The following is a 21,149-nucleotide window of genomic DNA, read 5'->3' on the forward strand; positions in this document are numbered from 1 at the left end:
CTGCCTGGGCATCCCTGCATCCCTGCATCCCTGCCACCTCCCAGGCATCCCTGCCACCTCCCAGGCATCCCTGCCACCTCCCAGGCATCCCTGCCACCTCCCTGGCATCCCTGCAGTCACCCAGGCATCCCTGGCATCCCTGCCACCTCCCAGGCATCCCTGCCACCTCCCAGGCATCCCTGCAGTCACCCAGGCATCCCTGCCACCTCCCTGACATCCCTGCTGTCACCCTTGGAATGCCTGCAGCCACCCTGACATCCCTGTCACCACCCTGCCAACACCCAGGCAGACCCTGTCTGGTGCAGGCAGGGTCTGGGCATCTTTCCTAGCACATCCAGACTCTTTATTCATATTCATTTCTACTTTTTCAGGAGCTGCTCAGCCACTCCTCAGACCGGCCAGAGAAGCAGCAGCTGAAGGAGGCTCTGGAGGCGATGCAGGTACAGGAGGTTGAGAGTGGGGTGTGCTGGGTTTGGGGTGCAGCAGAGCTCAGGATCCCTCTGTTCTGTGAAAAACAAAACTTTGGATGGAAAAGCCATCCAGGAACAGCCTGAGGGAAGGCAAGGTCTGCTCCTTTTGGCCACACCCGTGTGAACTGGTGGCCATTTGGTGTGATGGCCTCACGGCAGATCCTTGTCACTGCTGTCCCCTCCGAGGCTGCGGGGGCAGCTGGGGTTTGTTGACAAGTCACAACTTTTCCCTGATTGCTGTTGTGTGTGCAGAGGCTGTGCCAGATCTGGCTTTTGTTTTTGCTGGGAGGGATTTGGAGGAGCTCCAGAGGTATCAGGAGGATGGCAGTGATGGGAGCCTGCGTGTGTGGAGCGTTCCCTGTGTGCTGTTAGCCAGGTGCTGGGTGGGAATCCTTTAATCCACAATTTTTATTTTATTTTGTTAAAGAGAAGATGTGTTTCGACAACTGGTGACTTTTGGCATCAACAGTTTGCTTTCCTTAAAGTTGTTTTTTTTCAACTTTTAGCCAGAGCCCCCAGAATCTCAGGGAAACCATCAGCAACGAAAAAAAAAATCAAATTGTAGAATCATCCAAATGTTTTGTGACTAGGAAATGTCTCCCCACGTACACATTCACACCACATCCAGTGTCAGCAGAAGCTGATGGGAGGATGCTCATTAACTCCAGGTTTTTCCTCTGGAGAGCACCTCAGGATTCAGCCCTGTGCTCACTTTGTTTTCCACCTCGGAGCTGCAGCTTTTGTAACGGTGCTACATTTCCAGGCACTTACATAATTTGGGTGACCTTTCCAGCCATTATCCCTGCCAGCCCAGGGATCCAGAGCTGCTGTGTGGCTCTCTGTAGAGCTGAGGTTGTTTGAAGGACGTTGCATTCCCAGCCTGCTGCTGTGGCCTCAGCTGAACGCTGGACCTGGTGACAGCAGTTAAACCCTGCTCGTGGCCTCATCACCCAGCACCACTGCTGAAAAATAAATGTAGGTTTGCTCTGGCTCTGCTGCAGACTCAGCATTTGCTGCAGGAAGATGTTGATAACCATCAGGGAGGTTTCTCTCTTCTACTCCCCATCACCAGGAGAGTGTGGGAGCAGTTGTGACCACACTGGGCTCGGGGGGCTTTGGGAACCATTCAGTGAGGTTTTAATTGATCTGTAAACCAAGGCTTAACTTCCAAGTGATGTCTTTCATCACAAGTCCAGCCTTTCTGTCTGCTGTGCTGGCAGGCAGCAGACATTGCTGCTGTCTGGGGCGAGAGCTCTGCAGGGATGGAGTGACATTCCCAGAGGGATTCAGCTCCCATTTATTTAGCTTGAGGAGTTGGTTTTGCACAAAAAAAATACAAAAAAATCATTTGTGGTGGGGGTTTTTTGGTGCAGGTACCAACCATCTGCCTGAGAATGCAGAACTGAGTTCCCAGTGATGGTGGGGAAAGGCAGCTCCCAGTGAAATTCCACAGCCAACATTTGCACGTTGTTACTTCAGTCTGGTTGATCCTGGGATTGTGTTTCCCTCCTTCAGAAGGCTTTTGGCTGTCATTTCTCATCACCATACCTGCTATCCCTGGCTTGGTGATGTTACAAATATTGTCACGTAGATCTGTGATTTTGGGCTGTGATTAACCCTTCTTGTGCTGGGGAGCTGAGCGAGCTCTGACCCGGGGGGGATGTCTTAAAAATTCCCAGCTCAGATTTAATCCAAGCTGACAAGAGCTGTTGTTGAGGTCAAGGAGGGGGCAGATAAGAAGCAAACAGGCACAGAAAATCTGCTCTGAAAGTTGTTCCAGTGGAAGGGATGGTTCCTTCTCTTTGATGGATACAAATTTGTGCTCTGGGATCACCGTGCTGTGCTGGATTCGTGCATTGCCATCTTCTGGGAAATGGAAAACATTGCAGCACCTGCCTAGCTCAGTGCTGTGAGCACCAACAGCCTCACCTGGCCCAGGCTGCTCAGACTCCTGAGGGATTCAGGAGACATCCTGGGTAAAATACTGGTGAAATAAAAATACCTGTTCACCCCTTTTTTTTAAGGACTTGGCCATGTACATCAATGAAGTCAAGAGGGACAAAGAGACTTTGAAGAAAATAAGTGAATTTCAGAGCTCTATAGAAAACCTGGTAAGTTGGAAAATCCTCTTGAACCCAGTTTAATTTGATTGTTATTAACAGATTTGGGGGTTTTTTTGGCAATTACTACTTATCCTGATGTGCTGAAAGATCCCTGTGTGTTCAGACACTCTCATGTTTTGCTGATGGTCCAGAGGTGGATGCTTCATCACAAAGCTGCTTTGGCTGGGATGGAGGGTGGCTTCTCTTTTTGGTGTTACCCTAAAAATGTTTCTCCAGCTTTTTCTCACATTATTGGTGTGGGGAGGACACAAAAATTCCCCAAGCTGCCTATCTGGCTTCGATATAAAAAGAGGGTTTCTTTTGCTTTTGAGAGGACAGAGGTTAATTGAAAGGGGAGGAAAAAGGCTCAGGTAAAAAAGGCACTGAATCCCCAAAAATCTCAACCAGGTATTTTAAGGAAAACTCATCCTCCAAACTCCAGAGGTGTCAAACACTCGGCCCTGTTGCTGTGCAGACCTGGAGGGGTGCTGGGTCTGGGGGCTTCATTTGGAAATTATAAACTTTTAAAAGAGACAGCATCCTTCATTATTGTGGAAACCTCTGAAGAACAGCTTATTGGAGGTGGGGAAGGGTTTGCAAAAGTGCTTTGACTGCTGAGCTTTGCCCTGGGGTGGCAGTGCTGGAGCTCCAGGGGTTTGGATGTCCAGGCTCTCCTTGGAGCATCCTCCATGCCCTTGGTGAGCTTTGGCAGCCTCAGACAGGGCTGGGGAGGTGAAATCCAGACTGCTCTGGGTTTCCAGCTGCCCAGAGCATCATTCCAGAGCTGCCTGTGTGTCTGAGCCCTGCTTTGCTTCCTGCAGCAAGTGAAGCTGGAGGAGTTTGGGAGGCCAAAGATCGATGGGGAGCTGAAGGTGCGCTCCATAGTGAACCACACCAAGCAGGACAGGTGAGTGAACAGCCCCAAACTCAACGTGCCCTCCTGTAATCATTCCCCTTGAGCTCATTTATTTAATTACTGCCTGGAATTTCACTGACATAACCCAGCTGGGGAGCTCCTCAGAGCTTTCCAAATCCTTCCCCTTGGATTTTTTTTAATGGGTTGCTTGTTCATTTGCTCACTTTGGGCAGGTATTTATTTTTATTCGATAAAGTGGTGATCGTCTGCAAGAGGAAAGGATACAATTATGAGTTAAAGGAAATTATTGAGCTGCTCTTCCACAAAATGACTGATGACCCCATGAACAACAAGGACATTAAGAAGGTAGGTAGACCAAGGATTAGCTCTGGAGAGCATTTTGGAGCTGTTTCAGAGTAGTATGTTCCCATTAGCCTTTTAAAATAGAAAAAAGCTGGAAAATAAATGCTCAGCTTTCAGGGCTGCCTTAAAGAGTGTTGGAAAATGTTTATTAATGTGGGGATGGGCTGGATCCTTGACCTGGGTCCTGGCAGAACAGCCCTGAGAAGGCTGGGATGGTTGGAATTAGGAGGGAGGAAGCTGCTCTGTGCTTTCTGGCCCAGTGTCAGGCTGCAAACATCAGATGGGCAGGAGGAGAGGGCAGGGAGGGAGGGAGGGAGGGAGGGAAGGTCCAGGATGTTCTTTCTCCCGCAAGCTGCAGGGTGGAGGAGCCTGGAAAGGCAGCTTTGCACACCAGGCTGCCAAAATTGGCACTCAAAGCACTGAAGGGACATAATTTTCCTGTGGTTTGATGCTCACTCTGCAGCCATGGAGGAAAAACCTCCCAGCTCTTGCTTTAGCAGAGCCTCCTTAGCTTAACCCAGCTCCATGCCATGGGAAGAGCTGTGGTGCAGATGGGATAGGGGACACTGGAGGGAGAATAACCAGTTTTGCCACTTGGCTGCTGAGGGAATGCTGCTGGCTTTGTGTTTTAATGAAATCTATTTCCACTTTGCTCTCCTATGCTTTCTAGTCCCACGGAAAAATGGTAAGCAGAGCACCCCCTTGGCTGTGGTGTGTTTGTGTGCAGTGTGGTGAGCAGACAGGCTGAGCATATGTGCAGTGGGCAGGTCAGATGTTCCTCCTGGGCTGTCACTTGCTGTCAGCCACAGACAGAATGGCTGGGCAGGATCCAGTGGAGCAGAAGAATCTGGGTTCTCTCATCTGCCACCCTGAAATGCTGTTTGATCCAAGTGCACAGCACCAGGGGGCTTCAGGCACCGTTAACTGGGGTGTGTTAGGGGAACAGGGGGCTCTCCTTCCTCCTCCCCCGCTGTTCCCTGGCCATGGTTCAGCAGAAGGGGCAGGGACAGGCACTCAGAGCGGTGGCTGGGGGGTGTGAGTGGAAGTGTGGTGTGTTCTGCTGGGAGAGCAGCTCTCTTTTCTCTTGCAGTGGTCATACGGCTTCTACCTGATCCACCTCCAGGGAAAACAGGGCTTCCAGTTCTTCTGCAAGACAGAGGAGATGAAGAGGAAGTGGATGGAGCAGTTTGAAATGGCCATGTGAGCATGAGTGGCTGCTCTAGCCCTGGGTGCAGTTGGCAGGTGTGGGTGAAAAGTGTCTTGGGCCATCAGGTCACTGAAGAGGAACTCTGCTGGCAAAACCTGAGATGGGGGAGCTCGTGTGGGCGTGCTGGATGAGTCCCTGTGAAAAGGGAGCTTGGAGCTGTTCTCTCAGCCTCCCCACCAGAGCATCTCTGAAACTGGATTTTACCTCTGAAATTGAGATAAAATCAGTTATCCTCCCTGTGAGGGTGGGCAGGCCCTGGCACGGGGTGCCCAGGGGAGCTGTGGCTGCCCCATCCCTGGAAGTGTTCCAGGCCAGGCTGGATGGGAATTGGAGCAACCTGAGATAGTGGAAGGTGTTTTTAAATGTCCCTTCCAACCCAAACCTTTCTGTGATTCTCTGCAAGGACATCTCACCCATGGCTGGGCCACAGGAAGCACCAGGCTGGAGCAGGAGGAGGATGAGGAGGGAGGGTGGTGCTGCAGGACCTGGTCCTGAGCAGAGCAAGGCTTGGGATGGGGATTGACTCAGGCCAAATCCATGACTCCTATCCCAGGGGAAAGAAATGGGCAAAATCCCCTCTCCACAGCCGAGCCCTGATCTCTCACACTGGATTTTGTGTCTGTCCCTGTGGTGTCCAGTGGGACTGAGATGCCAAGGGTCCTGTGGGGACAGGCTGGTAACCCCCAGGTCCTTTCCTTCAGGTCCAACATAAAGCCAGAGAAAGCCAATGCAAATCACCACAACTTCCAGATGTACACATTTGAGAAGACAACCAACTGCAAAGCCTGCAGGATGTTCCTGAGGTGAGCTGCAACCTTCCTGCTGTTCTGCAGTAAAACATGGAAAAAGCTGGGGCTGGATTAGGATTTTCTGAATTTCTTTTTCCTTTTGGCACAGAGGAACCTTCTACCAGGGCTATCTTTGTCCCAAATGTGGGGCAGGTGCTCACAAGGAGTGCTTGGAGATTATTCCTCCCTGCAAGATGGGTGAGTTATTTCATGAGCAGCTCATTGCTGCACGTGAGTGATCTGAGAAATTCACCCTGTAAAGCACTGATGTTTGTTAATACATAAAAAAATACAAAATGCAATGCTCCCACCCATGTGCCAAGGCTGTAATTCACATTGGCTGGTGGTTTAAAATACAAACAAAGCAGCCAAAACTCCCCACAACAAAGAGCTGCATCCCAGGGATGGCAGAGGGTCACAGCAGCTCTGTGCAGTGGGTGGGCATTGGAGAGAGATGATCAGTTCTTCATCATTTTAACAGTGAAAGCAGGAGGGTGTACAGCAGGGAGAACATTTCTGATGAGGAGAGGGCTCCTCTCTGGACCCCAAATGTCTCAAAGTACAACAATTTGTGTTTTTGGTCTAAACTGGGCAAAGCTGGGACTCACCTGTGCTCACCCAGGGCAGAATCTGGTGATGCTCCAGGAGGTGTCACAGGGTGGCTTTGGAGAGGTTTTGAGCAGGGGCTGGAGGGAGGAAGAAACAAAAGTGCAGAATTCTGTGGCAGTGAGGAAATGCCCCTGCCTGGCTGTAGTCCCTCCCCAGATCTTGCCTTCCTGGAGCAGAGAAATTACTCAAGTGACCCCACCTCTGCCTGTGGGCTCCCTGCATCGAGTTCACACCCTGACACTGGTGTGTTGATACTCAGGGCATGGGGAGAAACAGAAAATGGGGTTTGTTGCCTGTTAAATTAACCCCTTGTCCCACCGTTTCTCATGCAGGTTCTTCAGCAGACCAGGTACGTGGTTTGGGCCTTTTCCTCACCCCCTGTGTCCTTGTTCAGTCTGGGTGTGGGCAGCTCCTGGGAAGATCCAGCTCTGGCCTCAGAAGGGGTCCCAGCAACCTGTGGGACAGGACTGGGGGCCAGTGGCCAAAAACTGGCTCAGCTGGAGCAGCACCAGAGCCCTCAGGAGGTGCCAGCACCCACCTGGGGTGAGCACCGTGGGCTGGGGGGGACCAGGGAGATTTGGGGAGAGGTTTTCTCATCCCAGTGGCATCAGGTGGGTGCTTGCAGGGAGAACTGACGCTGATGTCTCCTCACTGAGTCTTTTTCCTCTTTCTTTGCAGGATTCACTGGGTGCAGGACCTGGTAAGGGCATTGCTGTGTGACAGGAGGGCAGGGACAGGTTGTGGCTGCAGGAATCACCAACACTGAGTGTGTGTGGGAGGGGGAGGCTCCTTCCAAAAGCAGGAAAGAGCTTTGGTACCTGCAGAAAGGTGCTGTGCACCCTCGTGGGCAGCAAAGGGGCACTGGGGGCTCTCCTGTCCCTGCTGCCACACAATTCCTGCTGGGCCAGGAAAGCTTCTGCCCATTGCACTGCTGACCAAGGAGAGCCTGGCACAACGTCCTGGCACCAAACCAAGCTTCAGGGCAGCCCAGGCATGTTCTGGCAGGGAGATTTGTTGCTGATGGGGAGCATCCTCCTGCTGGCATGTCCACTGTGCTCAGGGTCTCTGATGGGCCATCAGTCAACAAAGGTTACTGCAGTAACTTTTACCTTCCTGTGTTCAAAACTCGCCTGGACAGAGCTCGGGGGCTGCCCTGCCCCTGCTCTGGCTCAAAGGAGAGGAACAATTTGTTTTTGTGCTGTTTCTGATGGAAAGAAAGCCAAGCCTGGCAAAAAGAAACCTGAATCAAATTTGTGGTTAAAAAAAAACCAAACACAACAAAACAAGCACAGAGTGCTCTTGCTGGGAGGGGAGAGGCAGAGGTGGGGAGGCATTTTAAGGATAAACACTGTGGGTTTGGTGCTGTGGGGGATGTTCATTTAACGTGTTGGCAAGACAAATGGACTTTGACTGAGAGCTTCAGGGCTGTTTGAGTCCCAGGTCCAGCTGATATTCAGTGGTTCACTGGTCCCTTTTGCAATTGCAGTGTCACTGCTGAGCCTGGCAGGGCTTGGTGCTGGCCAGGCATTGCCTGGCAAGAGCTCCTCTGCCCTGGGGAGTCCAGCTGCAGGGCTGGGAGCTGGAGCTTCAGCTTGGCTGGGTCCTTCAGGGTTTATTTTTGCTCAGAGAACTCAATCATGCATGTAACTGCAGGAGCCAAGAACATTCACTGTGGACACCATTCCTTTCTGCTTTCATGTTTCCTGCCCCTAAATCCTGCCTGCTGTGCCGTGTCAGGGGATAAGGAGTAACTTCAGGAGGGGTGGTTTTGTTTGGGTTTTTTTCAGCAGGGACAAGGTTGTGAAACTGTTTTGCCTCTCTGCCAGGTCCTAAAATGGTGGCAGTTCAGAATTACCATGGAAACCCAGCCCCTCCTGGGAAGCCAGTGCTGACCTTTCAAATTGGGGATGTGATCGAGCTGCTGAGGGGGGACCCCGACTCACCGTGGTGGGAGGTGAGAGCAATTCCTCCTGGGAAACTCCTGGAAACTTTTAAACCAGCAACTTCTGCCTTCTCCCTTTTATTTGTGGTCATTCCTGGCACAGGGGTTGGGAGGCAGTCTGGGGCCTGTCCCCAGCCCTGCACAGTGCCACCAGTGCTCCCAGTCTGATGCCCAGCTTGGCTTTGCAGGGGAGGCTACTCCAGACGAAGAAGTCAGGTTATTTCCCCAGCTCCTCAGTGAAACCCTGCCCCGTGGATGCTAGGGTAAGTGCCAGAGAGGAGATGGAGCTGGAGGTGGGTGCAGTTGGGGGGGTTGTTCCTGTCACTCTTCTCAGCCTCCTCAAGACCTCAGTCCTTCCCTGGACCTCCAGTGAGGCCTCTGGCTCTTGGGGGAGGTGGATCCCTCTCCCATGGGTGCAGGTGTCAGGGCAGGGTGGTCCCAGCCCCGTTCCCAAGGCTGGGTTGGTGTGGTCAGCTCCAGCTCTGTTCCTTCTCTGCAGGGCTGCCTCGGGAGCATGGTGCAGGAAAACTTCATTTGGTTTATTTTAATTGCTTTTAGCTGCTTGCTGTAATGTTGTCAGCTGCTTCCCAATTAAAAACCACTCAGGTAAATGAACAAACACAGTCTGCTCATCCCAGCTGGGAGCTGAGAGGGAAATGCTCAGCTACAACACTGCCCTCCGCTGCCTGAGCCCAGAATCAAGGGATGGCTTGGCAGAGGGAAAGCTCCCATGGAGAGGAGCATCCCACCCGTGATCCACAGCCTGAGGAGCTGCTGCCTGGTCACTAATGAGCAATTCTCAATTTGCAGCCCCCCAACAGCCGGCCGCCCTCGCGGGAGATCGACTACACAGCGTACCCGTGGTGAGTGGGCAGGAACAGACACCAGCCTTGCCTTTTGCTTGCTACTTGCTCAGGAATCCACTCCAGTAAGGAATTCCAAATGCAGGCCAGCAGTGCTCTGCATCCCAGAAACGTGGCTGTGGAGCAGCTGCCACGGTGGTGTCTGGGGGTTGAAAGCCTTGGCAGCAGCTGTGGGGATTTCTTCACTGATGGAGAGGGTCAGAGGCAAAAAGAGAGATGCTGGTTTCTCTTCCCATTTTCTGTGCCTGGAAAATGATTGTTGGAGGAAGGAGGCAACTCCTGCTTTGGCAGGAGAGGCTGTGCTTGGCTTACCTGCTGCTCCTTCTCTCCAGCTCCAGCCAGGTTTACAAATTGATGGATATCAATTATCCCTGCTCTCCAGCTCTTGCTGAGGCCTCATTAACCTGGAGGCTGATTCCCAGTTAGTGAGTTTTTCCAGGTGTCAGGTGCTTCAAAGGGAAGAGGCCACCCTCTGTGTGGTTCAGTGGCTCAGCAGCTTCTTGTGTATCTCAGGGCACTTTCTTTCCTGCTCAGGATATTTCTGATGTTTCTGCACCTCCAACCTTCACGCCTTTAAAAAAGATGTCTCTTTTTGTCCAAAACATGCCTGTTTAAAGATCTGAGTTTATTTTAATGAATTAAATGAACTAATTAACCTCTGGGCTCAGGTTTGCAGGGAACATGGAGAGGCATCAGACAGACAACCTGCTCAAATCTCACGTCAGCGGCACCTACCTGATCCGGGAGCGGCCGGCTGAGGCCGAGCGCTTTGCCATCAGTATTAAGTGAGTAATTCCCCATTTAGGAATTGAAGAATTCAGTATTCCTCACTCACAGAGGACGAGCCAGGGCTGGAGCAGCTGGCTGTGGTTTTTTTGAGTGTCTTTTCTGTCGTTGGCAGGTTCAACGAGGAGGTGAAGCACATCAAGGTGGTGGAGAAGGACAACTGGATTCACATCACAGAAGCCAAGAAGTTCGAAAGCTTGCTGGTGGGTTTTCTCCCCTCCTGGTAGCTCTCTCTCTCTGCAAGCTGTGCAGGGGGTGGCAGAGACAGCCAGGTGCCTCTCCTTCCTTCCTTCCTTCCCAGGAGCTGGTTGAGTACTACCAGAGCCACTCGCTGAAGGAGAGCTTCAAGCAGCTGGACACGACCCTGAAGTATCCCTACAAATCCCGGGAGCGCTCTACCTCCAGGACCTTCACCCGCTCCCCAGGTAACACCCAGCTTGGCTGTCCTGCAAAACCTGCCCCTTCCAGCCAGCTGCAGGAGCAGGGGATGAAGGGATTTACAGCTTCACTGCAGGGCTTGAGCTCCTCAGTTTGCAGAGAAGTTCTTCAGGGCTGGCGGCATTTTCAGGCTGAGCCTCACCAGAGATCAGGGGGATCTGGCAGAGCTGGATCTGCTGCTCTCTGAAGGGACAGTTTCTGCTGGGATGGGCTGGTTCCCCTCCTGAGGTTTTTCACCCTGTGGTTTGCCCACCCTCTGGCTGGGAGCAGGGCTGTGATGTTCACTTTGTGGGATTTATCCTGTCTTTCCCATCCACGTGGGATTTTTGTGTTTTAATGGACCCGCTTCCAGTGTGACTTGTGGTGGTTTGAATCCCAGTGGGACTCCTTTAATGGAGGTGATGGGTGAAAGGGTAAGTCTGTGTCTAAAAGAGAAAAAAAAAAAAAAGGAAAAATCAAAATAAATGGGATGAAAAAGGTGCAATAATGCAAGATGTTTTGTCCAAAAGCCTGAGTGCAGAACTAACTGCTTTGTGGGGAATAATAACTTCTAAATATTTTTCTCCATGCTATATTTAGAAAAGAATACCAAAGGAAGATGGGTTTTAAAAGTTGGTTAAATATCTTCCTGCATTAAATATAACCCCAGGATGAATTTTGAGCCCCTAATGGCTGTGGGGCTGTGGCCAGACCTTATCTCAGCTGTCCCAGCTCCGAGCCCCTGCACAAGACCCTCTGCATGCTTTGCCCTGTATGCCTCCATCAGCTTTTAAAGCATTGTGCCTTATAATATTTTATTTTAATTTCCTTTTTAATGTGTGTTCTGCCTCTTTCTGTTTCTCTCTAACCTCTTTGCAGCCTCCTGCGCTTCCTACAACTTTTCTTTTCTCAGTCCTCAGGGCCTCAACTTTTCTTCTCAGAGCTCCTCCAGTCCCTTCTGGTCAGGTACCAGTGCCTCTCCCTGCTGGAGAGACCTGCCACCATCTCCAGCTTGAAAGCCATCACCAGTGGGATCTGCAGGGTCCCCCCTGTCCCTCCATCCCCACAGGCAGTTCAGGGGGTGCCCAGTGCTGCCCTGGGAAATAACTTAATTAAGTTAATTAAGTTAATTAACTGTGGCTTGGTTGGCAGCAAAATGCACTCCCCCCCTCTCCCCAAAATCGAGGCAGGGAGGAGATGGACTTGTTGCTGTTTGAGAAAAGGGGTTAAAATTAACAATAACAAAAAAAAGTGGATGTAGCACTTTGGGATCTCATGATGTACTTCAAGCTCGACCCCCTTATCCCATGTGTCTCACCCAGTGAGCATCAGCATCCCACCCTGTCCTGGTCCTCCAGGAGAACATCCCAGTGTCCTGCAGGGTTTGAGCTCTGCTGTCTGAGGCTGCTCAGAGCCCATTGCTGAGGGGACAGGGCCACACCTGTGCTGCCAGCTGTGTTTTGGGCTCAGTGGCCCTGCACAGAGTGCAGTGCTGTCCCAGCCTTTCCAGGCTCATCCTCCCTCTCAACAGGATCACAGCAAAATCCTGCCACATTTTCTTCCCATTGAAGTTTTTATCTTTCAGTCTCTCCTTTAGGCTGGACAGAGAAAGTAACCAGCAAAGCCACATGTGCCTTCCTCAGTGCCGTGCTTGGGAAGAACACTTAACTTTTCAAGCATAAATCTGGGATTTTGGGATTCTCTAACTGCACAGAAAGTATTGCAGGGAGTGATCTGTGTAGCAAGGGGTTCTGAGCAAGTCCTGATGAAGGAGCTCAAAGCTGCCATGATTTCTGTCCATTCTCCAGCCTGGCTGCCTGGCCAGGATGGATGAACCCTCCAGTGATCTCACACTGTGTGTCCAAACTGTCTCCATTGCCATCCTCATCTCCTTCCACCCCAAGAGCTGAAAACCTGGGCAAAGCTTTCCCTCAAACTTCGTTCAACCTTGGTTTGTACCCTTTTATAGTTGAAATTAACCCTTGGAAATCCTGGAAGAAAGAGGGGAGTAAAACACAACAACCCCTCAGGGTGTTTATTTCTTGTTTATGAACTCCAGAGAAAATGTGTTTTCTCCTCCTCTACCCATCCCATCCCTCCACTGTTGTTCTCCAGTGTTTTTCCCCATGCCCAGACCTTGGGGCAGGAATGCTGAGTGCTGCCCCTGCCTCCCCCTCCTTGTGCTTCCCCTGAGTGATGTGATGATCACTTCCCTGCCTGAAGTGATGGAGATCCTCAGGGCTGGGGCTGTACTGCTGGGGTCAGCTCCCAGGATGGCTCCTGGGGTCATCTCCTCATCCCAAGGTGCTGGTTGGTGTTAGGGTTTGCTGCCATTTGGTCTCTAATGGGACCAAGCTCCCTGGCAGGGACAGGAGCAGGGAGGTTCCAGGTTAGGTTCCTCCTCATGGCAAAGCACACAGAATTCACTGAACACCTCTAGGAGAATCCATTCCCAGTAACTCTGTTTTTGAAGTAGCTTAAATCCAAGTTGATTTACAGAGTGGTTCCATCAGATGCTGGGAGATGTGTGGCAGCCAGACCTGAGACTGAGAGCTGAACAGGATTTTTCCATGATTTCTTTGTTAATGGTTGTGTATTCCTATGAAATCCTTTCTTTTACCACCTCACAAAAGTGCCCTTCACCCCAGTGATCCCCACCAAGCCCCTGTCTAGCAGAGAGGTCCTTCCCAAGCCCGCAGAGCCCTTCAAAGCCCAGCAGGAACCCAATTTAACCCCGTGCGGGGCCGAGCAGCTCAGGCGATGCCACCGCTCCATCTGAGCACCTCCAGCTCTCAGTGCCGTGCTGGAAAACCCAGGTTGAACCTCACCAAGCTTTCCCCAGGCTTCAGCCAGCGTGGGGCTGCTCCTGACCCGCTGTGCTTTGTCCCCTGGCAGTGTTCACCCCCCGGGTCATAGGCACAGCGGTGGCACGGTACAACTTTGCGGCGCGGGACATGCGAGAGCTGTCGCTGCGGGAGGGGGACGTGGTGAAGATCTACAGCAGGATTGGAGGGGACCAGGGCTGGTGGAAGGGGGAAACCAATGGAAGGGTGAGTGCATCCAGAGAAACTCCTGTCCTGTTCCTGCAGTGGGATATCCTCTCTGCTGGCAAAGGGAAGGGTGTGTGTCCCACGCCCTCTCGCTCTTTCCCAGGTTCTGGGTGGGCTGTCACCTCCTGAGAACCACCCCTGTGCTTTGGTGCTTTGTGACACTGATATCCAGGGCTCACAGGTGGATGGGAGCACGTGGTGGAAGGCTCTGGTCTTCCCTAAACCTGCCCATGGGGGATGTATGCTGGCTCTGCAGGGGGAGGCTCAGCACCCTGGGAAAAACAGTATCCCACAGATTTTGTAGCCCCGGAGACAGATTCTGCCTGTCCTTTTCTCTTGCAAGCAATGTGTCCAAAGTGATGGGTGGGAGTTAGCTCCATCCCAAACTGGGGTGATGGCTCACACCATTGGGATCTGGCACATCCAGGACTGGGAACAGCACTTCATGGCAGGGGAACAATCCCGGTGACAGGACAGGAGCTCTCTTATAAAACCACAGAGCTGGGAGGGCCCCACAAGGATCACGGTGTCCAGCTGCTGGCCCTGCACAGGACATCCCAACAGCCCCACCCTGCGCCTGGGTTGTCCAAATCCTTGCACTCCAAGAGGCTTTGCCCAGCTCACCTCTCCTGTCCCCCCACAGGTGGGCTGGTTTCCCTCGACGTACGTGGAGGAGGAGGGGGTGCAGTGACCACGGCCGTGCTTGCTGGAAGTCGTCGAGCGCCCAGAGGCAGCGGCTGCAGCCCGAGTGCACTGTCCCCGTGCTGGACACCTCCCAGGACTGCCCCTGCAGCCCCTCAGCACCCCAACCCGTCCAGGCTGCCCCCATTCCGTGTACAGAAGATTGATGGGCTGTGGGATGGCGCTGGAGGAGCAGCTGCGGGGGAGCCCCGGGAGAGCCGCGCTCTCCCTGCTTGGACAGAGCTCAGAGACTCTGGGGCACCCACGGGGGTGTGGGTCCCACACCCCTCTTCTGTCAAGGGCTTTGAAAAGCCACTGTGGGGATGGTGGTGCAAGGGTGAGGCTGAAGGTTTTGTGCCTGGGTGAGAATTTGGGGTGTTCCAGGGGAGGGAGCCCCGAGGAGACGATGCAGACCCCCTGCCACAGGTGGTTTATCCAGGTCAGGATTTTGGCAGTGGCCCTGGCAGCCATGGGCCAGGCCAAGGGGCAGGGTGGGGACACCTGGCCTGGGAGGAGGAGAGGCTTGTGACCATTTTGACCCTCAGAGGTAGGCTGGAAGTGGACCTTCAGGTCAGCCAGGAGGGGAGAGAGCCATTTTGGCAATCCCATTTTCTTTACGGTCACCTCAGTCCCACCAGCCTTGCTGCTGGCAGGGGGGTGCCCAGGGGGATGACTGGTCCCACTGCTGAGCAGGAGGTGTCACTGCATTGCAGGACTGGAGATGTGCTCCATACAAGGTTTTCAGGGGCCACCAAGGCACCAGGTACCTGCAGAGGATCTCCCTGGGTCTGTCCTCTCCTTTCTGGCAGTCCTGAACCAGGCTGATTTTCCTTGCAGCTGTGATAAATCCCACCTCATGAGCTCAGGGCAAACCCACCTGAATAAGGGCTTACAGAATCAAGTCCTGAATCCTGTCCCTGAGCTGTGAAAGCATCTCCTCTTCCCAGCTCTGTGCACTTTTGGGGGCTGGCAGCGTTGCCCCCTGCTCTTCCTCCCACAGGCTGTTCCTGCTGCTGCTGTCAAGTAAAGGTGATCCATGTGTTGTGACATTTCCACTGTGTCCTGAGCACCCTCTGTCTGAGTCTGCCCTTCCCAAAGTGCAAATACAATAAAATCCATGTCTGGGAGCGTGATAGGGAACAACTCCCCTGTATCTGAGCCCCAGGAGCTTCCTCCCTGAACACGTGGCGTTCTGAGCTGGTGTTTCCATGCCCTGACATCGTTCCCCTGGGATTTGTGGTGGTCCTGCTGTGCAGCACCATGTCCCTGGTGTGGGATCCTGCTGCAAGTCTGGGAGAGGCCAGTGCTGGGGGGGTGAGCAGTGCTGCTGCCCTGGCATGAGCTCTGCAAACAGAGCAGAAGAACCACGTTTGGGATAAGAAACGGAAGAGTTTGGATCTCTCAAGGGCAAGGAAATGATGCTAACTTGGGAATTACATGCTGGTGCTCAGTGGCCAGCCCAGAGCCACCCTGCTTTGCTCCCTGTTCCTCCTGGAGCTATGGGGGTGCCCTCACTCATGGGGGGTGCAGCAGGGAGGTGACAGGAACGTGGGGCTCAGGGCATTCCCAAGGTACTGTTTGGTGCTATCCTCTCCCAGCCAGCCCCTCCACGCTCAGCTCCAGGGGAGCAGCCAGCAGGGAGCTGACAATTCCCTGCTCCTGTGCAGAGCAGAGGGTCCCATCCCCATTCCAGAGGCTGTGCTGGGTGTGTGGGACACACAAACTCCTGCTGGCTCCTGTTCTGCCTCAGATCCTAAAGCCTTACAGCCCCTCCTGTTTAACATGGCCAATTTTGTAAGGGCATCATCTGGGGAGAGCACAGCCCTGTCCCAGGGACCAGGGCACCTCTGTCCCTTACACCCCAAAGGGACCCCCTCCCTCTGCCTGCCCTGCCAAAACCCCTCCCCCAGAGAGCTCTCCCTCTTGTGTTTACTGGTGTAAGAAACTTGTTAAAAAGAGATTGTTCTGTTTGTAAGTAATTATTCAGCCATTTGCCACAAATATATCTGTGAATAAGAAAGGGAAATGTTTGGGTTTTTTTATGATGGCGAGAAAATTGTATGTATTATTTTAATTCTTCGCAGGTCATTTGGAATTGCAATGGGATACGTTGGAAAATAATATGTAAATTCCTTTGGGTTTTTCCTTTGCACTGCACTAACTGGGGTAGGGTGGAGGGAGTTTAAAGATAAAACTGTTTGTTTAATGGAATAGTTTATAGCTGGGAATTTGGAAATCATTTGGAATAGCTTGTAATGCTGGAATAGAAACTTTAGCTGCTACTTAGAAACCCTTCTGCATGTGGTTTTTCCAGGCCTTTTTAAGTTACAATTCATCAAAGTAAATTCCCCAACAGAAAAAAAAAAATAATAAAATAAAGTGTAATTTTGCTGATAGGTTTTATTTTCCCAGCCATGGTTTTTAATGTGCCAGGGGGTTCAGGGTCCTGTCAGGGTCGTTGTCACTAAAACCCCCTTGGCTGCACTGGGGCTCAGGGCTTTGCCCATCCGGGGAAGACGGCTGCTCCCAAGGACAGACCCTTCCCCATTCCTGGCATGAACAGGAAGTGTTTTTACCCCTCCTAAATCTGGAGTAGATCCCTCCTGGGGTGCCTGTCTCTCGTTCCTGGAGCAGCTGCCACTCGTGCAGTTGTCCCATCCAGGAGCTTTCCTGTGAATCCTCTCTTTTTCCAAGCTGAGCCCCTGCAGGGTGAAAGAAAGGCTGATTTTCCATGGCTTTTAGTCACCCCTGAATATCATATTCCAGAATCCCACCTGGCCCTGCAGGCAGCAGCATATTCCAGAGCAATAAACAAGTTGCACAGGTGCTTAAAAATCCTGAGGTGTTCAAGAGGCTTCCCCTCGAGCAGGGATGTGATGTCCTGCCGTGTCATTTAATTAGGAACATTAATTTTTCTCACCTTTGGAGTCCCTAGTGCTTCACTTTTCCCAGGGTCAGCTGGAAGGGGATGTAGCAATGAGCAGAGGGGTTTTACTTGGAGAATCAGGACGTGGGCTGGGCACTAAATTTTGGATGCTGGTTTGGGAAGGTGCTGCCCAGCTGAGTGTTAAGCTTTGGTCCAGGTGCTGACCCTGCCTGGGATAAACTCTTTCCTCGTGGCTCTTCGGTCCAAGGGAATCTCTGCAACATTCACCAGGTATGGAATAGCAGGTTTTGGTGTCTGGGCCCTCCCCTGCTGGTGATGAGCTTCAGCCTGGCCCTGGCACAGCTGGGCTACCAAACACAGCACTGGAGCCTGGAACCAGGAGCTGGGCACTGCAAAAATCCCTTCCCATTCTGTCCTGCCTCTGGGGACATCCCTGCCAGCCCAGGGCTGGGGACATCACTCCTGTGGCTGGGGCTGGCAGGTGTATCCCTCCTCAGTGGCTTCACTCGGCTTCATGCCAAAATCTCCTCCTGGAGCTTGCTCCAATGCAGGGTCTGCCAGCTCAGGAATAAATGGGGCATTGATCCAGCTTGCCCAGCCATGGCCAGGTGCAGTAACCAGAGCAGGAACAGCATTCCAGGGGCATTAACAGGAGAATGAATTCCAGCCAGCACAGCTGGCTCCAGCCCTGTGCAGCCCCTGGCCTGTCCCAGGACTGGGGGGACACTCCAGGCACGGGGTCTTATTTCTTACTCTGATTTTTCCCCCAGCAAGGGCAGCTGCTGACAAAATCCCCCGTGAGCAAACACGGCGTGGGGTGGCTGTGTTTGCTGGCTGCCCTGTGCCAGCAGCAGCTTCTGTCCCAGTGGAACAGCCACCTCCCCTGGCCCCTTGAGCCCCGTGGCCACCAGCCAGAGCGTGGCCACCTCCCTGTGCCCCTCTGGGGGTGAGCTCACCCAGCCCAGCCTGGGGCATCACAAAAACAGGGTCCAAATGGCTGCACCATCAGCTGGGGAAACTGAGGCAGGGGGTGGCCAAGAGGAGAGCTCAGGACAGCTCTGCCCAGCAGGACTCTGAGATCTGGGTGCTTTTGGTTCAGGGTCAGGTGCTGCTGGTGTAGCCCAGACTGAGGTTGTGGGGCAGACTGAGCCCACAGCTCTGATGAGGTGGCAGAGGAAATGTTGACAGTCTGCAGCACGCCTGGCTGGCTCAGCCCTGCATTAACCACGTTTGCTGTGACCTAGAAAACTCCAGCTGGTGCCTGAACCACTGCGCTGCTCGATTTTAGAATTAACTTAAAAATTACAGGGGGAGATGGAACTGTGCACACTCCCTCCACTCTGGACTGACCATCCCAAAAAATAACCCCCCTCATTCCTGCTCTGGAGTTACATCAGGGCTCAGAGGGGCTGCAGGAGCTGCCACTTCCCCCTCTGTCCATCCCGAGCTTGGTGAAGGACTCAGGCTGCTGAAGTGGACTTGGGCTTGTATTGTATTGTGTATTGTAGGTCTGGTCTAAGCCAAAGGTCGTATTTATAATTTGGAATGCTGATGAAATGGTTCTGTCAAACAGAAACACCCCACTGCAAACAGGAGTTTAGACTTGTTTGCAGCTCTGTGGTTATTCTGAGCAATTTAGTCCATGGGGAAGCCTGTATGAATTGGGGCTCTCTGTGAAAAACTGAGAAACCTGTTTTGTCTTTGGGAGAAGGAGTTAAAATGCTGCTGGAGACAAGGGCTAAAGGTGGAATAAGGGAACCCCTCGGCTCCTGTTCAAACCTTTCCCAAACTGGGGGAGTTTGGATGCACACTGGGTACCACAGGGTGTCCAGCAGGCAGGAGCAGAGGGTTTGGGTACTGAGGAGCAGAAAAGAGGCATTTCCACTTAAGCTGGATGCTTAAAGGCCCCCAAAAAATCATCCCATGGCTGCTCAGAGCTCTGCAGGGGTGGGTGACGCTGTCTGGGGGACCATGATGCTGCTGGGACCCCAATCCCTCCCAGCCACCAGCCAAACCCTGACTCCACCCTGGCTTGTGCTGCCCTGAGATACCAGCACGAGGCCCTGCAGCAGAACTTCTGTGTCCTGCCCAAACAGGCCCTAATTCCAGGGTGAGCCCTGAGCTGAAGGAACAACAAACCTTCAGGTTTAGAGATCTAAATCAAACCCTTATTTTAATACCCAACACAAATTTAATTCATTTTTTTTAATTTTCTTTTTTGGTGTTGCCACCTTCACTTTGAGCTCTCGGGTCTGGCTTAGGAGAGGTGTAAATTTTAACTCTGTTCTGTGACTGGAGCTGATGGGAACTGCAGCAGGAGGGTCAGATGGTGCCTTTCCTCCCCGTGTTTGCTCTCTGGCATTCAGCTGACAGCTCCAGCCAGCACTGAGCCAGCCCCGGAGGCTGCGAGTCCCCCTGGCTCCAGCTGGGCTGTTTGTTCTCTGCTGGGCACCAAGCCGGGGAGAAAAGCAGCGTTTTCCTGCCTGTTTTAAATTTCTCCACTCTGCTGGACGTTTTGTCTTGCTTGGGAAGCAGCAGAGCCACGGGAAGGGTGACAAAGGGAGGTGAGTCCCTCTTTTCTCTCTGCTCAGGCTGGCTCCGCTCGCCTCCAAGTGCTGGTTAATGTTTTTTGCAGCAGGGGCCAAGGGGACGGAAGAGGAGGAGGAGAAGGAGAGCATCAGAGGAAGGCAGGGGCCCCACAACATCCCAGCAGGGAAAGCCAGCCCAGAGCGAGCCTTGCTGGTGAGTGGTGCCTGGTGGGAATGTGCCATGGGCTGTCACAGGAATTCCGAGTGGGAGTCTGAAGCTTGGGGGGACAGTGAGGAGACAGTGGGGGGACAGTGGGTGCTCTGGTGGCTGTGTGGCAGCACGCAGGGGGTCTCAGTGGGGTGATCCCCAGGGCAGACCCAGGCCATGGTTGTGGTTTGTGTAGAGGGGTCTGTATCAGCCCCACCACGCTCCTCGTGTGCACCCAAAATCTATTCCAGGAGCAAATCCCAGGCTGTGTCCTCAGCCAGGACCCACACAGTGTCCACAGGCAGGATCTGTCCCCGTTTCTCCCCCAGCAGCCATTGATTGCCCCACCCTCAGATAAGGAGCAGAACTGGCACCTTCTCTGTGCTCAAACACCTCCTGTGTTCCTCTCGTGGGGGCAAAAAAAGTGGGGTGAGGAAGCACAGGGTCACTGTGCCCTGGGAATTCCCAAACCCCTTTGTTAAGGGGGTGCCTCTGGAGGGTGTTTGGGAGCACACACACATTTATTTCCCTGCTGGACAGGGATCCCAGCATCCAACTCAGGGATGTGCCCCAGGGCTCACCCTCTGCGCAGCATCCAGCGATGGGCGGCGAGGCGAGCAGAGGAGCTGCCCAGGGATGCAGCCAGGCCATTTGGGGATTTGCAGGTGGAGATGTCCTACATGAGCCGTGCCTGGCGGGCAGCAGCCCCCTGGAGAAGTCCCCGGCCCTTCAGCAGCTCCTCGGGCCCCACGGCCAAGAAGAGCGTCCCGTACCAGAGGACGCTGCAGGCCGAGGGTCCCTGCGAGCCCAGCCGGCCCCCGCCAGCCTCGGCACAGGTGGTGGTGGTGGGTGGGGGCAGCCTGGGCTGCCAGACCACCTATCACCTGGCCAAAATGGGGCTCAGGGACGTGGTGCTGCTGGAGAGGGACCGCCTGACGTCGGGCACCACCTGGCACACGGCAGGTGAGCGGCAGGGCACGCTTTGGGCACTGCCCCGGGTGGCCAGAGGGATGCTGGTGGGTTGGGATGTGCTGTTGGGGATGGGTCCATTGGCCAGAGCTTGGGCTGTAAATGCTGACAATTTCTGGCTTTCCTTCTCCCATCATTTTTTTTAGACGTGTCCCAAATTTCCTTTTTTTTTCCCCCCCAAGAATCATGTGGCTGCAGGAAAAGGAAACACTTTATTTCCACAGCTCCCCCTACTTTTTAAATCCACTTTTCTTTGGCAGGGAGGCAGGCTAGATAACCTTTTTTTTTTTTCTTTCCACTTTTGGCGGTCCATCCACTTTCCCCCATTCATTTAACACGCGAAAAGAACAGAAAGCGATGGTTTGTAGCATTCCCACAAATCCACGAGATGGAGCACGAGCCCCGCAGGGTGACACAGGACAC

General features: G+C 53.1%; 2 protein-coding genes across 7 annotated transcripts in view; both read left to right on the forward strand.

Annotated features, from left to right (window-relative positions):
• VAV2 (vav guanine nucleotide exchange factor 2) overlaps positions 1–16,530 on the forward strand; it is a 121,857-nt gene extending 105,327 nt beyond the window's left edge. For 2 of the 5 annotated variants that reach the window (XM_015644637.2, XM_033518346.1), the window contains 18 exons: positions 372–440; positions 2,495–2,581; positions 3,394–3,479; positions 3,662–3,794; positions 4,462–4,476; positions 4,882–4,991; positions 5,700–5,801; positions 5,896–5,984; positions 6,728–6,744; positions 7,074–7,095; positions 8,222–8,349; positions 8,526–8,600; positions 9,148–9,200; positions 9,869–9,985; positions 10,102–10,189; positions 10,288–10,411; positions 13,299–13,453; positions 14,097–16,530. In XM_015644637.2, coding sequence (XP_015500123.1) covers positions 372–440; positions 2,495–2,581; positions 3,394–3,479; positions 3,662–3,794; positions 4,462–4,476; positions 4,882–4,991; positions 5,700–5,801; positions 5,896–5,984; positions 6,728–6,744; positions 7,074–7,095; positions 8,222–8,349; positions 8,526–8,600; positions 9,148–9,200; positions 9,869–9,985; positions 10,102–10,189; positions 10,288–10,411; positions 13,299–13,453; positions 14,097–14,144 — 1,518 coding nt within the window. In that variant the 3' untranslated portion in view covers positions 14,145–16,530. Of the gene's footprint in view, positions 1–371; positions 441–2,494; positions 2,582–3,393; positions 3,480–3,661; positions 3,795–4,461; positions 4,477–4,881; positions 4,992–5,699; positions 5,802–5,895; positions 5,985–6,727; positions 6,745–7,073; positions 7,096–8,221; positions 8,350–8,525; positions 8,601–9,147; positions 9,201–9,868; positions 9,986–10,101; positions 10,190–10,287; positions 10,412–11,282; positions 11,370–13,298; positions 13,454–14,096 lie in introns of all 5 variants that reach the window. The other 3 variants (XM_033518347.1, XM_015644638.3, XM_015644634.3) reach the window with 2 other exon arrangements.
• Positions 16,531–19,147: 2,617 nt separating this feature from the next.
• Positions 19,148–21,149, forward strand: part of SARDH (sarcosine dehydrogenase) — a 23,336-nt gene continuing 21,334 nt past the window's right edge. Inside the window, exons 1-3 of one of the 2 annotated variants that reach the window (XM_015644632.3) lie at positions 19,148–19,585; positions 19,657–19,763; positions 20,423–20,720. In XM_015644632.3, the coding sequence (XP_015500118.1) occupies positions 20,429–20,720 (292 nt within the window). In that variant the 5' untranslated portion in view covers positions 19,148–19,585; positions 19,657–19,763; positions 20,423–20,428. The remainder of the gene's footprint in view (positions 19,586–19,656; positions 19,764–20,422; positions 20,721–21,149) is intronic. The other variant, XM_015644633.3, reaches the window with a different exon arrangement.

The sequence above is a fragment of the Parus major genome, chromosome 17 (genome assembly GCF_001522545.3).
Source record: "Parus major isolate Abel chromosome 17, Parus_major1.1, whole genome shotgun sequence".
NCBI lineage: Eukaryota > Metazoa > Chordata > Aves > Passeriformes > Paridae > Parus > Parus major.